At 33.4% G+C, this 13,990-nt stretch overlaps 1 protein-coding gene across 1 annotated transcript; it reads left to right on the forward strand.

Moving 5' to 3' along the window:
- The first annotated feature begins 12,634 nt into the window (after positions 1-12,634).
- LOC131859489 (pentatricopeptide repeat-containing protein At5g27270-like) lies at positions 12,635-13,656 on the forward strand. Its single transcript, XM_059213287.1, has one exon. The coding sequence runs from the start codon at positions 12,870-12,872 to the stop codon at positions 13,338-13,340; it is 471 nt and encodes a 156-aa protein (XP_059069270.1). The 5' UTR covers positions 12,635-12,869; the 3' UTR covers positions 13,341-13,656.
- Positions 13,657-13,990: the final 334 nt, after the last annotated feature.

Here is a 13,990-nt window from a genome sequence, read left to right on the forward strand (position 1 = left end):
CTACAAAATTGGCAATGATGTTCACTTCCCTAGCCACACGATCACTCTTAGATTCTGTAATTGTATCAGAAATAACTTTCAAAGGTGGAGAGTGAGCCTTTGCCTCCTCAAAGCCCTCCAATCTTGAGGCTAGAGAGATTGGATGATCTTGCAAGGATGCCAATCCTGGATCTGGGGAAAGCCTATCCATCACTACTAATTGCTTAGAGGTAATTAGTTCAATTAAAGGGGGAAACCCCAAGGGATTTAGTTTTTCTGGTGGAATGAGAGAGCTAGATGATGACATATTTGTCAGACCGAGCTGCTCTTTCTGAGGGATAACCTCATTGATTTCACCATCTTCCAGATCTCGATCCTTGAGAAGAGAGTCATCTATAAGTGAATTTATAGTTAGCAATGGAGGAAGAGGGGAGCGAGAGAGCTTAATAGGGAAGCTTTGAGGGCATAGGTCTGAGGTGAGATTAGGGTTATTATCAATCTTATAGCCCTCTAGGGTGAAACCCCCTCCTTCCACGAAACTGAATGGTGCACCATTAGACATGAGCAACGATTTAGGGAAAGGTTTCTCGAAGGGGACCTTCCTTGGCATAGAATCTTCAAAAGAACCATTATAAAAGGGTAATTCTAGGGTTAAACAAGATTTATCGCATTTCAGAGTTATAGGCTCTAAAGATTTAATGTTAATATTCATTTTAACAATTAGGAGCTGGTTAAAGAAGCTTAGGGCTGATTTTTTGACTTCTACAAATTTACCTATTTTGTTGCCTATTATTCTTAAAAAGTCATTATTTCGTAATTCTATAGGAAATTTATCCAGTGAAATTGCTCTATTAACCATGTAGGAATTGAATTGATATGGGAGAAAGAGAGGTTGCCATTCCCAGCAATCAAACCCTAGACCCTTAAATGTTAATATATCCCTGTTTAACAATGAATTTCTCAGACTCTGATTACCACATTCAATAACTAAGAAATTACTAGGAAGGATGTCAATTTTTACCTGGTTATTGAAGGAAGATGACACCCCATTGGCAATTTGTTCAGACGGGATCCCCCAACCTTTCCACCGAGCAAAGATCATTATGTCGCTGCAATGCATTTGATACTTGGCCTAGGTATGATTATCAATTTCAATGACCAACCCATTAGGAGAATCTTGGGAATTCGAAGGTAGATCTGACAATGGGTGCACGACTTCCTTAGAATTGTGACAACCAGGGGTTTCCATATCCTCTGAAAATTTACCCAAAGATTTTTGCGAAGGAAAAATATGGCAAGCAAAGGAACTCTTTGACTGGTTAGGTTTTACAGAACCCTCCTCCCGACAATGACTGGAATTCCATTTGGGGTCGTTTGGTTACCCTAAAGCCTTGTTATTTTTGCGGATCACCAAATGCCAATCCCGATCCCAACCCTTGTAGAGAGGGGGGGAGCCCTAACCGCATTAACCAAAGAGTATTTTGTTTTTGCAAAGAAGGCCTCTTGATCGCGGGTCCGTGATATGACCCTTCCAAGATCCTCAATCCCGGAGTTATTAGCCAAAATGGCGAAACGATTTGCAGAGCCTTTGTAATTTCCCCGCGGCGGATAAGAATGCTCAAAAAAGGATGTCGATGCATTGCATTGCTTTTTTGCACGTAGAGGCATTTTCGCATGCAGAGCTGCTTTTATATTGTTCTTCCATTTTTTTAGTTTTCTTAAGTTACATGAATCAACATTTTTCAATATTCAACACATTTTGTTAATTATACCAAACAAACTATTCAAAATTTATTGATGTAAACTAGTGATATGTATCATTTTCTCATTACTTCAACCTATAATGTTTTGAAATTAAAAAAATAAAGTCTCCCACTTTTCATTAGATTTCATTATTATTTTTAATTATTTGAATATGAGTGACATTTTACCATGATGCAACTTATACTAGAAATAAGATCTTTTTAATGTTTCTTAGAATTACATTGCTAACTCCAATAACTAGCATGCTGATTTTTTGGGTAATTTTTTGTTTATATTTAATATTTTATTTATTTTTTATTATTACTAACAAAATTTAGACCTAAAGGTTACCATAACACTTTTCTCTTGGCCTACTTATCAATTTTATTCTATTTAAATAAGGACAACATTATGAAATACAATACAAATTTTGACCTATTTTCTTATTTTTCCAATGTCTCAAATAGAGACATTCTTTCTAATGGACCTATCTTGCTTATAAAATAAACAAATATATTATATTAAAAATATGTTATATATCATGTTTTCTTGAAATTTAATTTTGAGAGATAATACACATTAAATATTATTCAGACAAGTTATTTTGTTTAATCCTTGAACACACAATGCAAGTTGATATTTTGATAAATAAAATTACAACATGTGGATATGAGAAGAAAACCCTACAATATAAGAAAGTTCAATCAAAAGGCTTTTGCTCGAAGATGGTTCAATAAAACATGTTTTGATTGAACACCCAATAAGAGATACAATGGGGTAGGACCAAATCCCTAATGTCATTGAACACACTAGAATTTTCCATCTACATGTTGGCAACACTAGCCCATAGGCTAGCAACACCAACTTGCATGTCCAAAAGGCTAGTACAATCCACTTCTACCTCCAACTACACAACCCCTATCATGTTTTCCACATCAAATTATTTATTGATGTACAATGAGGTTTCTCATTTGGTATGCAATCAAAAGTGCCAAAATGCTTTACCAACACCTTTTATAGGAAAACTTTAAAGGGACTATGATGCAAGCATCTTTAATCAAAATGAGTTCAATCAAACTATATCTCATTATGTGGCACGATGAATGTGTTAATTAGGTTCAAACAAACAAGGTTAGATCAAACATATCTTCAATCAAACTCTTGTAGTTTAGAGCATTATCCATTTTAACATTTTTTATTTTGAGGTCAAAGTAAGGGGTCATTAGCATGCTTGAATGTGTACCCATGTTTCATTGTAATTGCATAAGATAAACTTATCCAAGTAGATCATCATATATTTAGAGGCTTTAATATCAATTAGAATTTTGGTGATTCTAAAGAGCTGATAATTTATTTAAGGGAATAAATAATTTATAAAATAGGTAAATCTTTTTGAATAATATTAATTATATGTATAGTATTATTTATGTATTTGTCTTCAATAAATTATAATAGTCAAATTATTATTGATAATGATAATTGTAGTAGTTTTCTTTATTTATTGAATGCAAATTTTAGATGAAAATTGAAATTTATGTCCCACTTTAGAATAATTTAGCAATTTTTGTCAAAAAATATTCATCAAAAAAAACTATAAAAATGTTTTTTTTTCCCCAAATTCACCTTTTTTTTTGTAAATACACGTGTACTATTATTTAGTTATAAATTATAATGTTGACTATTCATAAAAACAAATTGCCTACACTGTGTGGCTATACATGGCCACTATAGTCTTAAATAAAACTTTGTCAATCAAAACAAGTTTGCTTGAATAATTTATACTAAATTAAAATTACACAAGCCATTACACTCTAATGTAGGATATTTATGTTACATAATTCCAACTAAATTTATTTTGATTTAACAATTTTTAAATAAAATATGTTTTCCCAAAACTATTCTACCATTAGTAAATATGGTAATTTTATCTCTTTATTATAAAATGTTTTAGAAACCATAATTTTGATCCATGTTTTCTTGGTCTAAAACTATTTATTAATAAATCTAAAAAATACCCTTTTGTAGATCTCAAGTGTATTTTTTTAATATTTTATTTTTTGTTGGAAAAAATTGGGCATAGGTTAAATATGAGTTTTAGTATTATGAAATTTGTATTTATAAGGGAAGGTTCAAGAATCATGTGAGCTTAAAATGGTAGATTAGATATGAAAAAATAAATGAATACACACATTTATATACATAGCCTCTTCCACACTTCACCAAGTACCAATATCTCATTGAATTTGATATAACTAGTATATATATATATATATATATATATATATATATATATATATATATATATATATATATATATATATATATATATATATATGTTTGATACAATATTTCTCTTAGAACATAATGTTATTAGGGGTCATACCCTTATAACATTTATATATTGTCCTAATATAAGGTTGTAAAATCTTATTTTATAAAACATAAACTATTTAATAATTAATAATTTAATAAATATTATATTATAAATTATTTATGAATGGTTACCTTGAATATATGTGACTAATACCCCTTAAGGTATTCTTCCACCCTTTATCCTATATGCGAGGAGGTTCTCTCTCATCTGAGAGTGAAATAATTTGGATCTTTACAGTGAGTTATATCACTATGCACATAAGGTATTATTAGCCATGTGAAATTAAGGAGAAGTATAACTAGTCTCAATCTTTATTCGAAAAGGTTTTCTCCATGTATATCTTGTGTAATGTGTTAAATCTACTCATGTATTATTCTCATTTATTTTTCTTATATTTCTTATAATGATCTTAGTATCCTAAGATCTTGAGTTCTAACATGGTAATAGAGCTAATTAGGTGGCACAATAATTTCTTGCATATAAATTAAACTTATATGTTTATTTTCTTGAATTGCTTGTATCATCATGTTTTGGACTAAGTTAACATAAAGTTTTTGAGATTTAGTTAAAGTGCATATTTATTTTATAAAACTTGGAACACATTTTCACATTATTAGGCAATTATATGGTTATTTAAGTATGATTCATTCCAATGAGGTTGGATTTTATTATGAAGAATTTCAAGTGCATATACAATTTTGTAATTGTTGGCATTGCACGAAGATTGCATTGATGAAGTATAGTGTTGTCATTGATGTCAATAGTAACCGGTAATGGAGTTGTATTGCAACCGGTAGTGATGCAGTAATGCAACCGGTAGTAAAACAGTGAATGGAAACTGGTATTGGTATTTGAAGCAGAGTGATCAACCGATAACCCTAAGTAGTTGATATGCCAAACCCTAACCGATGGAGCTTGGTGAATCGGTTATGATGATCTATGATAAAATGGTGATCAGATATGAAGATGCCACATTTGCATGATGCACGTGATGAGTTTCAAAGTGGTTTTGGTGAGTGAAGATAACCGTTTATCTTGGGAATGAGAAAATGAATAGCATGAAGTGATAACCGCGTGATGAGCTACATGATCCAATGCGTGGTGTTCCAGGAGCGGTTCAAGTTGTCTAGAACAATGTGTAGTTGATTGCTATGTAATCCAATGGTCATGATTGAACCGATATGTTTGTAATGTATATGAGATTTGTAGGTTTTGTGATGTGTTACCGACCTATTGCATTTGTATTTAAGGTCGATGAGTTGTTTGTAATTGTGTTGGCAATTTGGTTAAGTGTGGTAGTGTGATTGTTGCCAAACTAGAAGGAGTGTCTGCAGAATGTTTTGAAGACAGATAGGAGCAGAAAATGATCTAATTAAGCAGAGTAGTGCTATTACCAGATCAACAAAGACCCTATTATTTTGTAACCATTACAATGGTTAAATCCATTAACCGGGTAAGCTTTAACAGGCTTGGTGTTGTCTAAATCCTCTAACCAGGTGATCCATTAGCTTGGATTTGAAATCCTCTATCGAGGTTACTCCTAACAAGGTATTGCCTTTAACAGGGTATTGTAGTCAATCCCTTAACCGGGTGGTCCCTAACCGAATCTGTTCTTAACAAGACATTATTGTATAAGCTTCTAACAAGGATTGGCTCCTAACAGAGCGAACTTCAGAAGAGTTCAAAATAATTATGGGTATTCATCCCCACCATGGTTTTTCCCATTTGGGTTTCCACGTGAAAAATCATTGTGTCAAGTGGTAAATGATTTTGTGGATATGTTTTGATATGGTTGATATGATTAATTGGTAAAGCCACTTAGATATATTTAGATGACCGGAAGTGATCTGAAATGGGCTATTATCAATGTTAGTAAAGTGTTTTAATGTTTTGGTTAAATGGTATGTGAGTTTCAAATCTGTTACATTGTATCTTTGATGTTTTGGTCAACTGGTAAAGTTTGACAGTGCTGTTGCAGTTTAGGATACAGTGTCTAAACCAGTTAAGTTTAGCAGGTTGTTTCTGAGTTGGGATTAAGTTTGGTGAAAGTTTACTTTGTTTTCTATCTACTGATTCACCCCCCTCTCAGTAGTTGACCGGATCCTTGTTGTTTCATCATTTATTTTTTTTTCAATAAAAGTGGACAAGCTACTAAACTTTTTAATTATATTTAATAATTTTTACAATGGGTTCAAAAGGCATACCGACATGAAAGAACTTGCAAGAAAACCTTCGGTTATTGCCTTATATATAAACCAAACTATACTACCCTTACAAAATAGCTGTTACATATCCAATTGATCATTAAACCTGCCCAAACCCATTCATATGAAATAAACAATGAGGTCCCATAGGACATTTCTAGATACAAAGTTCATCATTTGGTTACGTCCACCAATGTATAGGCTCAACTGATTACAAAATGAAGAGCTGAATATCCACAAATATTTCCTCGAGAAAATCATGCAAATTGGGGAGCAATAAATTCTTCCACCAAGCTTGTCAAAACTGAATTATACCAAAATTGTCCATATCTGCATTAAAAAAACACCTCACAACACCAAGATATCATAGAAAAATAACCAGACATTTAAAAACCAAGTGCTAGTGCCTTCAATAGGGGGAACATTAGCCACATCCAAAGGAGGAACAACCCATAGAGGGAATTCCATTCGTGCAAGAGCAAAGAACATAAAGCTCAAAGAAAGAAATGAGGGCAGAGCCTCAAAAACAACCCAAGCTTTATCCACAAACTGAGCAGGAACCTAATTCAGAAGAAACTCCATACATGCCTGGGTATCATCCATGGTATCACATATCAATCCCATTCTTAATTCAAACTTGATAAATGACCATACCATCCATTACCAAAAAGCTCATGACGAGGAAGAAAACCCCCATAATAGAAGGTCCCCACATCAAAATGATAATTATCCAAAGCTGGAAAAAACCATATCCCTATTACACAATGTTGGAAATATGAACGTGGAAACTAGGAGACAAACCAACTCCGCATCAAGTAAAATATCATAACAAATTGTAATAAATCGAGACAAAATCTCAGAATGAGAAATATTAAAACATATTTCCAACCAACAATTCCCCAAAAGCTTGCAGACAAAAGCCACCTCAGGAGAAAACAGGTTAAAAACCTTACCAAGCTTTTCAAAATTATCCTCATTCTCTTCCTCTGGAAGCCCAGATTCAAGCACTACTCTATATTTTCCAGAAGAGAAGAGACTCGACATTTGCAGGAACAATCATAGAGAACATGTGAAACAAAATGTAGCCTCCCACATACTAAATAATCGAAATGAAAAGCACGAAAGAAGTAATAAATTTCTGCCATCAACTTACCATCATGTCGACGAATTTTTTTTTGATAAAATATCATACTAGGATTACAAACTGCAACGATGTGATACTTCACAATACGTAACCACACATCAAACCTGGCAGCCATCAATAAAAGCTTAATGGGAGAAAACACATATTCCAAAAAATGATTACAAACATCATAGAACAATGTCAATCCTGCCATGACCGAAACTCACACAAAAACAATTTTCAAGATAGTACAAAGACATCATCAAACAATAATAAACCACATACGTACAACAAATAAAACCTCACACATGCCAATATCCCTTATAAGCTGAAAATCCAAAAGAGTAACTCGCACATACCGCCACCCTTGAATGTATCATGATTACCCGCACCCTCACCCTATGAATGCCATTGTATATGATGAATACATAAAATAGAAATATAATTTCTACTTCAAATATTAGACATGTACCGAAAGTCATCCATATAGTGAACATGAACATAAAACTGACAAATCAAGGAGGGCGGCAAAAGAATTTAGAAACACCAAGAATTAAATCATTTAGATACCAAATAACAAAAGAGCCATGCAAAGCATTAATCATTGTGAACTCCTTCCCAAACTATAGAAGAGATTTCTTTAGAATCAACTATACGAAAATGTGCTTTGCTATCAATAGCTAGATTAGCTAGAAAATCCACAACTGTGTTAATTTCTCTGTAACAATGACATATTAAGAAGGAATCAAAATAATCTAACTTTTGTAAAATATGATCAAGCAAATATTGCAACTTTCAGCAATTCAATTTCTTCTTCATGACACTCTGAATTATTACCAAAGAGTCACCCTCAATCACTATATTTTTGATCTTTAATAAAATTGCCATATCCAAGCCAAAGGATAAAGCTTGATACTCCGCAAAATTATTAGTATTGATACCAATATCATGACATTTAGCAAGGATAAGATGCGTAGTATGATAAAAAATCGCCATCCCAACCCCTTCCTTCCCAGGGTTTCCTCGAGAGGCACCATCAAAATTAAGTTTAAAGTGTCCCCATAGAGGACTTGTTACTCGTGGATACTGAGCCATGAGAGGGTAAGATCGAGAGGGATTTCCAAACCCTGGTAACCCTATTATCCCAATGTGAAAAGGAAGACTGGTTACCCAAGTTCTTATAAATATATGACAAAGCAACCTCTGAAATAGATGCTTCAATTTTTTGTAAAACATCCAATACAGAAGAACACACCTTTTTGAAAATCCTACTATTTCGTTCAAGCCAAATATTCCAGAGGACAATAGAGGGAGAAATAACCCAAAGGCATGCATAGAAAGATGAAGCAAACATGAGAGGCCAAGAACAAAAGTGAGAAACAAGATCCTTACCCATAACAAAAGATAAACCTAATTTACTCGGCAACCATTGCCAACACTCATGAGCGAAATTACAATGAAGAAACAAATGTGAAGAGGACTCGAGATTCTTATTACAGAGAACACATAGAAAAACAATAGTAATACCTAATCTGTCCAACCTCATACCTGTTAGGACTCTATCCTGGACAACCAACCAAGCAGAAGCTCCAACTTTAGGTAAACAAGCCGAGTGCCAGAACAACTTATAAGGTATGATGTTAATTTTTTAGTATCATATATCATAATCTAATCAATTCTAAATTATCCTATTATGGTGGAATCTTAATATTCTTATAATAAAAATACAAAAACCTTTTGAAAGTTCTTGTTCTATAGCAAGTTGTACTTATTTCAATATATCATTTTCCTTTAAGAATTGAGAAGAGTTTTTTTTTTTTAACACGAAGACAACAATCATAAGTCACAACCACTTTTGACCTCCTTCCAGATAAATTAAGTGTTTTTCAAGATAATTTCAAATGATCATTCTTAAAAGTACATTTTAGTCTTCATTCACTTTTGATTCTTCCAAAACAAATCTCAAAGTCTGTAACCAATTTTTAAATTTATATGTTTTTATTAAAGTTCAAATAATTTTTTATTATATCTATTTATTTTTTTAAATACTAACTATGTAGGAGTTGGATTGTGAACTCCTCACATGCCTAGATCACGTGCAAGACAAAATAACCTTCTGCAAGAGAGAAAATGGCAAGAACAACTTGCTTGATTATGGATGCTTGAATAATTGTTTGAATATGAAATATATTATGAGATATTTTGCTTATAAAGTTGAGCAATAGTATTAGACAAGATCATGATACGTGTCTCAATCCTATACAATGAGATAAATAAAGCTTCAATTATTAAATGGCCTAGGTAACTAAAATTAAATGTCAAAAGATAATATAAAATCTTATGACAACTAACAATCTTCTAGAAATATTCCCTATAACCTAAGTGAACTTAAGAATGTTGTTGGAAATATACTAGATTTGGTTGAGTGTTGTCATTCATGTCAACACTGTATCCCGATTGGATATGATTCTGCTATCCCGGTTGGACCTATCCCGATTAGACTTGGTGTTTATCTTGGTTTTGGCTATGATTTTGATTTGGTATGATCAAATCCCTGGTTTCGGTTTTGGATGGTTATTCAAGATGGTTATATGCTTGTTATATTCAATTAGTTCATGATTTGGTGCTCCGAAAGCTATTGCTTATGTTCCCGATTGGCATTTCCTGATACCGGTTAGCTCTACCGGTTAGCGATATTTGATGTTATGGCTCAATGATTTTGGTCCATCTTATGGAAATGATTTCCAACATGTTGAAGGTGTTTCTTGATCGTGTCCCAATTGTTTGGTGGCTTCACATTGGTTGGTGTGCTGATATATTGATCCTATTTGGATCCGGTTAGATACTTTGTGTTATTGGACTGAGGGTTTCTACCGGTTGGTGAAACGTGTTGGAGATTTGTCTTAGCGTGATTTTCGACGGATATAATTGTTTGGGAATTTGATTTAGGTCCATGCTATGCAATGTAAATAATAATATTGGTCCGGTGATATTATGTGATGTAATTTTTTTGTAATTTTGGGTTTATGGGTTTAGGGTTTAGCCGACCTTATCATAAGGTAGATGATCTGTATTTATACGTGAATTATTCATGTAGTTTTGATATTGATGGTATGAGATGGTATCGATGGTTATGTATGTATTATCAAAGGAAGGTTTATGTGCAAACAAGTGATAAACCCTAAACCCATAATGCATAATACCATAAATAATAGGTCATACTAAGGAACTATTATGACATAGGACCCCTTAGTAGGACCTATAATACCACACATAATGCATTAAATGTCCCCCACTTGCATTCTCCTAAATTCACGACTAAACCTCTTCTAGAGCCTTCTAGATTCTTCTAACCATCCTAATTAGCCTAATCCACCCCTTAATCATTTGCACATTCATTAAGAGAAGTCACTTCTCAAAAATCCCTCAGTCTTTGAAATGCATTAAAGGCTTTATGTCTTCAACAAGTTAACCCTCAAAGTCTTCCTAACCATTAATGGTTAATCCAACCTCAACCCATGGTTAGAAACTTTCTCTCTAACTTAACCCTCATCTAACCCATGGGTCTCATCAAGCACTCATTGCTTTGACCCTAGTTATCCCTTTAACCCTTGCACAAGACTTTACCCTTTGGGTAAAAGCTTTATCCACTGGTTAATCCTAATTAACCCTAACCACACCCTTTTAGGGTGACCCTCATGTCTTCTCAGGCATTTAATGCCTCTTATGTATCTCCTCTCAAGCCACCTCGTATTGACAATTGTCACCATTTCATTGATGAGCATTGTAAACATGGATTGAATAGCTTTCAATCCTAGCCCTTGTTAAGATTTCTCAATCTTAACCATCCATTTCCCTATTTCTTCTATAAATAGGACTCACTTTCTTCATTATCAATATCCAAGTCTTCATGCATCTAATTTATAGTCTCATTTCATCAAGCATTTTTAGCCTCTCTTTGATAATAGTAATCAGATCATTTAGTAGCATCATAGCCTAGATTTATCATGTTTTGCATATCATGTTAGTAATATATCATTAGCTAGTTTTATATCCATATCATGCTAAAATCTTAGTTGCATAGTATTTAGATCTTTTTATCATATATCCCTCGTTCTTTAGGTAGTCATCTTAGAGATCAAGTGCTCTTCCAAGCCGAGAGCCACCTTGATTTGAAGGATCCTTGGAGATAGAGAACAATGAGATGACTTTAGAGATTTTGTTTCACTTACTTGTTTATGATTCTAACCTCTAATTTAATGTTTCATTGGCATGCTTGATTTGTTTCTCATTTGCAGGATTCCACATTTCTAGGCATACAATAGGTATACACATTAGTGATTAGTGAGAAACACAATAAAATTTACACACAATAAACAAATCCCAAATATAGAGCAAAAATCACAAACAAATTTAAATAATCGTAACTGTTGAACATACATATACATATACATATATACATACATATAAATATACATATACATACATATACATATACATATATACAATATATATGTATATGTATATTTATATGTATACACATATGTATGTATATATGTATATGTATATGTATACAAACTTAATACTTTAAATATCAAAACGAGTTCCTAATTAGGGCATAAGAGGTAATGAAATTCACTGTCAAAATTGGGGCAAAATAGGTAATAAAATTCACTATATAAATTGCATATGGCAAAAATTATAGACAAAAGTAAATAATGTAAGGTTGAAGACCTTATCTCGAAAAGCTAGAAACTCTATTGTAAAAACCGGAATACAAAAACAACTATATTTTTGAATACCCTCTTGTTCTCCAAATACTCCTCCATAAACACGCAATATCCTTTATCTAACCTTAACATTAGACACAGGTATACACATTGGTGATTAACGAAAAACATAATAAAATTTATACACAATAAACAAATCCCAATACCCATTAACATTAATCACCTTACACTCTTTTTCGCCTGCACAGAGATAGCCAACACAATAAAATTCTGCTCTACACAACAATTCCTACTCTATCCATACATCCAAAAACCTTCATCCCAAATCTACTTCTACTAAACTTAATCGACGCCAACGACAAATTGACTCTCTAACCCACCATCAATGCTCAAGGTAAGTAAATTTACAATATACTAAATTTTTTCAAATTCTGAATCGCATACGTGTCCACCTCCACATTTACCACAAAACCAGAAAAAACTAATGCATTTAAAAAACAAACATTTCTTAACCCTTTTTCCGGCCCCGGGACTTCTCTTTCCTGCCGACACATGACAATTCTGACTGACAATTTTCTGGGCAAAAGCCCAACTAGAGCCTATAGCTCAAAAATGTAGCCAACGCATATCGGACCACATATTTGAATTGCAGGATGTTGTATGGATAAAATACCTTTGAAGAACAGAAGTAGAAGAACTCGCACTGCAGAGCTCATATGGCCATGGCAACGCCAATGTTCAAAACTACCTCCTGCTTTGAAACCCTTTCTAACAATGTAATCTTAGCCAATAATTACGATAAGAGGAAGAATAAAAAGAAAAAAACCCGATTGACGAGATGCGAACTATCGGAAGACTGGAAGCTAAGCGACGGGCCAAAGAAGAAATTCGTCTGGAAGCATCATGGTGACACACGTCTTAAAAAACGGACGTCCTCGGATAAAATGGAGGAGTTTTTAGCAGAAGAGCGGCGCAAGCAGAAATATCAGAAGCACGTAGTGGAGGCCATACGAATTGTGCGTCAATTGAGCTCAAAACCTGCGGGCTCTTATAATATTCGCCACGTCCTTTCTCGTTTCATTGGCCGGCTTTCCTTCAAAGAAATGTGCGTCGTTTTGAAGGAGCAAAAAGGGTGGAGGGAAGCCTCTGAATTCTTTTCCTGGATGAAACTTCAGGTACATGTATAAGGGTTCTTTTTTTCCCCCAAACTTAGAGACAATTGCCTCTTTTTCATAAAAAATCCAAGAGATTTTTCTTACATAGTAAATTCACATCCTTATGTTTTTCTTTGAAATTTAAACCAGCGATCACATTTGCAGCCTACAGTGCCCTTCGTAAGGGACTGTAGCCCGAAAAAGATTTACAAATTCTAATTTCCCTTTGAAATGAAGGGCAACTTAAAAAATTTCTAATAAGTACAGTAAATTAAAAAAAAAAAATTAACAAACCATTTCTGAGAGGTGACGTTTCAGAGGCCCTTCAAATGTAATTTAAGGCCGCCCGAAAAAGAAAAAGAAAAACTTTACTAACCAAGAAAATCATAAATCACGTGGGGAAAGAATGCAGCTGTGGAGCGTTCGGAAAATCAACTATTTATCAATTTCAATTGCTCAATCATAATCTCTCTTACATGGTATCCTGGATTTTGTCGATAATTTAAATTTAGATGGTTTTGTAGGTGTTCAATTCGTTAAATACCAAATTAGTGTATGACACCTATCACTAATCACACCCAGTGGGAATCCACAATAGGGTTGTTATCCTTCACCTTATATATTGTTCATATTTTTACTCCTAGATTTTAGACTTGTTACCAAATTCGGTAGCAAAATTAATC

The sequence above is a fragment of the Cryptomeria japonica genome, chromosome 10 (genome assembly GCF_030272615.1).
Source record: "Cryptomeria japonica chromosome 10, Sugi_1.0, whole genome shotgun sequence".
Taxonomy (NCBI): Eukaryota; Viridiplantae; Streptophyta; class Pinopsida; order Cupressales; family Cupressaceae; genus Cryptomeria; species Cryptomeria japonica.

Coding starts and splice junctions, on each gene's coding strand:
- LOC131859489 (XM_059213287.1), top strand. CDS start 12,870: ATGGCCATGGCAACGCCAATGTTCAAAACTACCTCCTGCTTTGAAACC.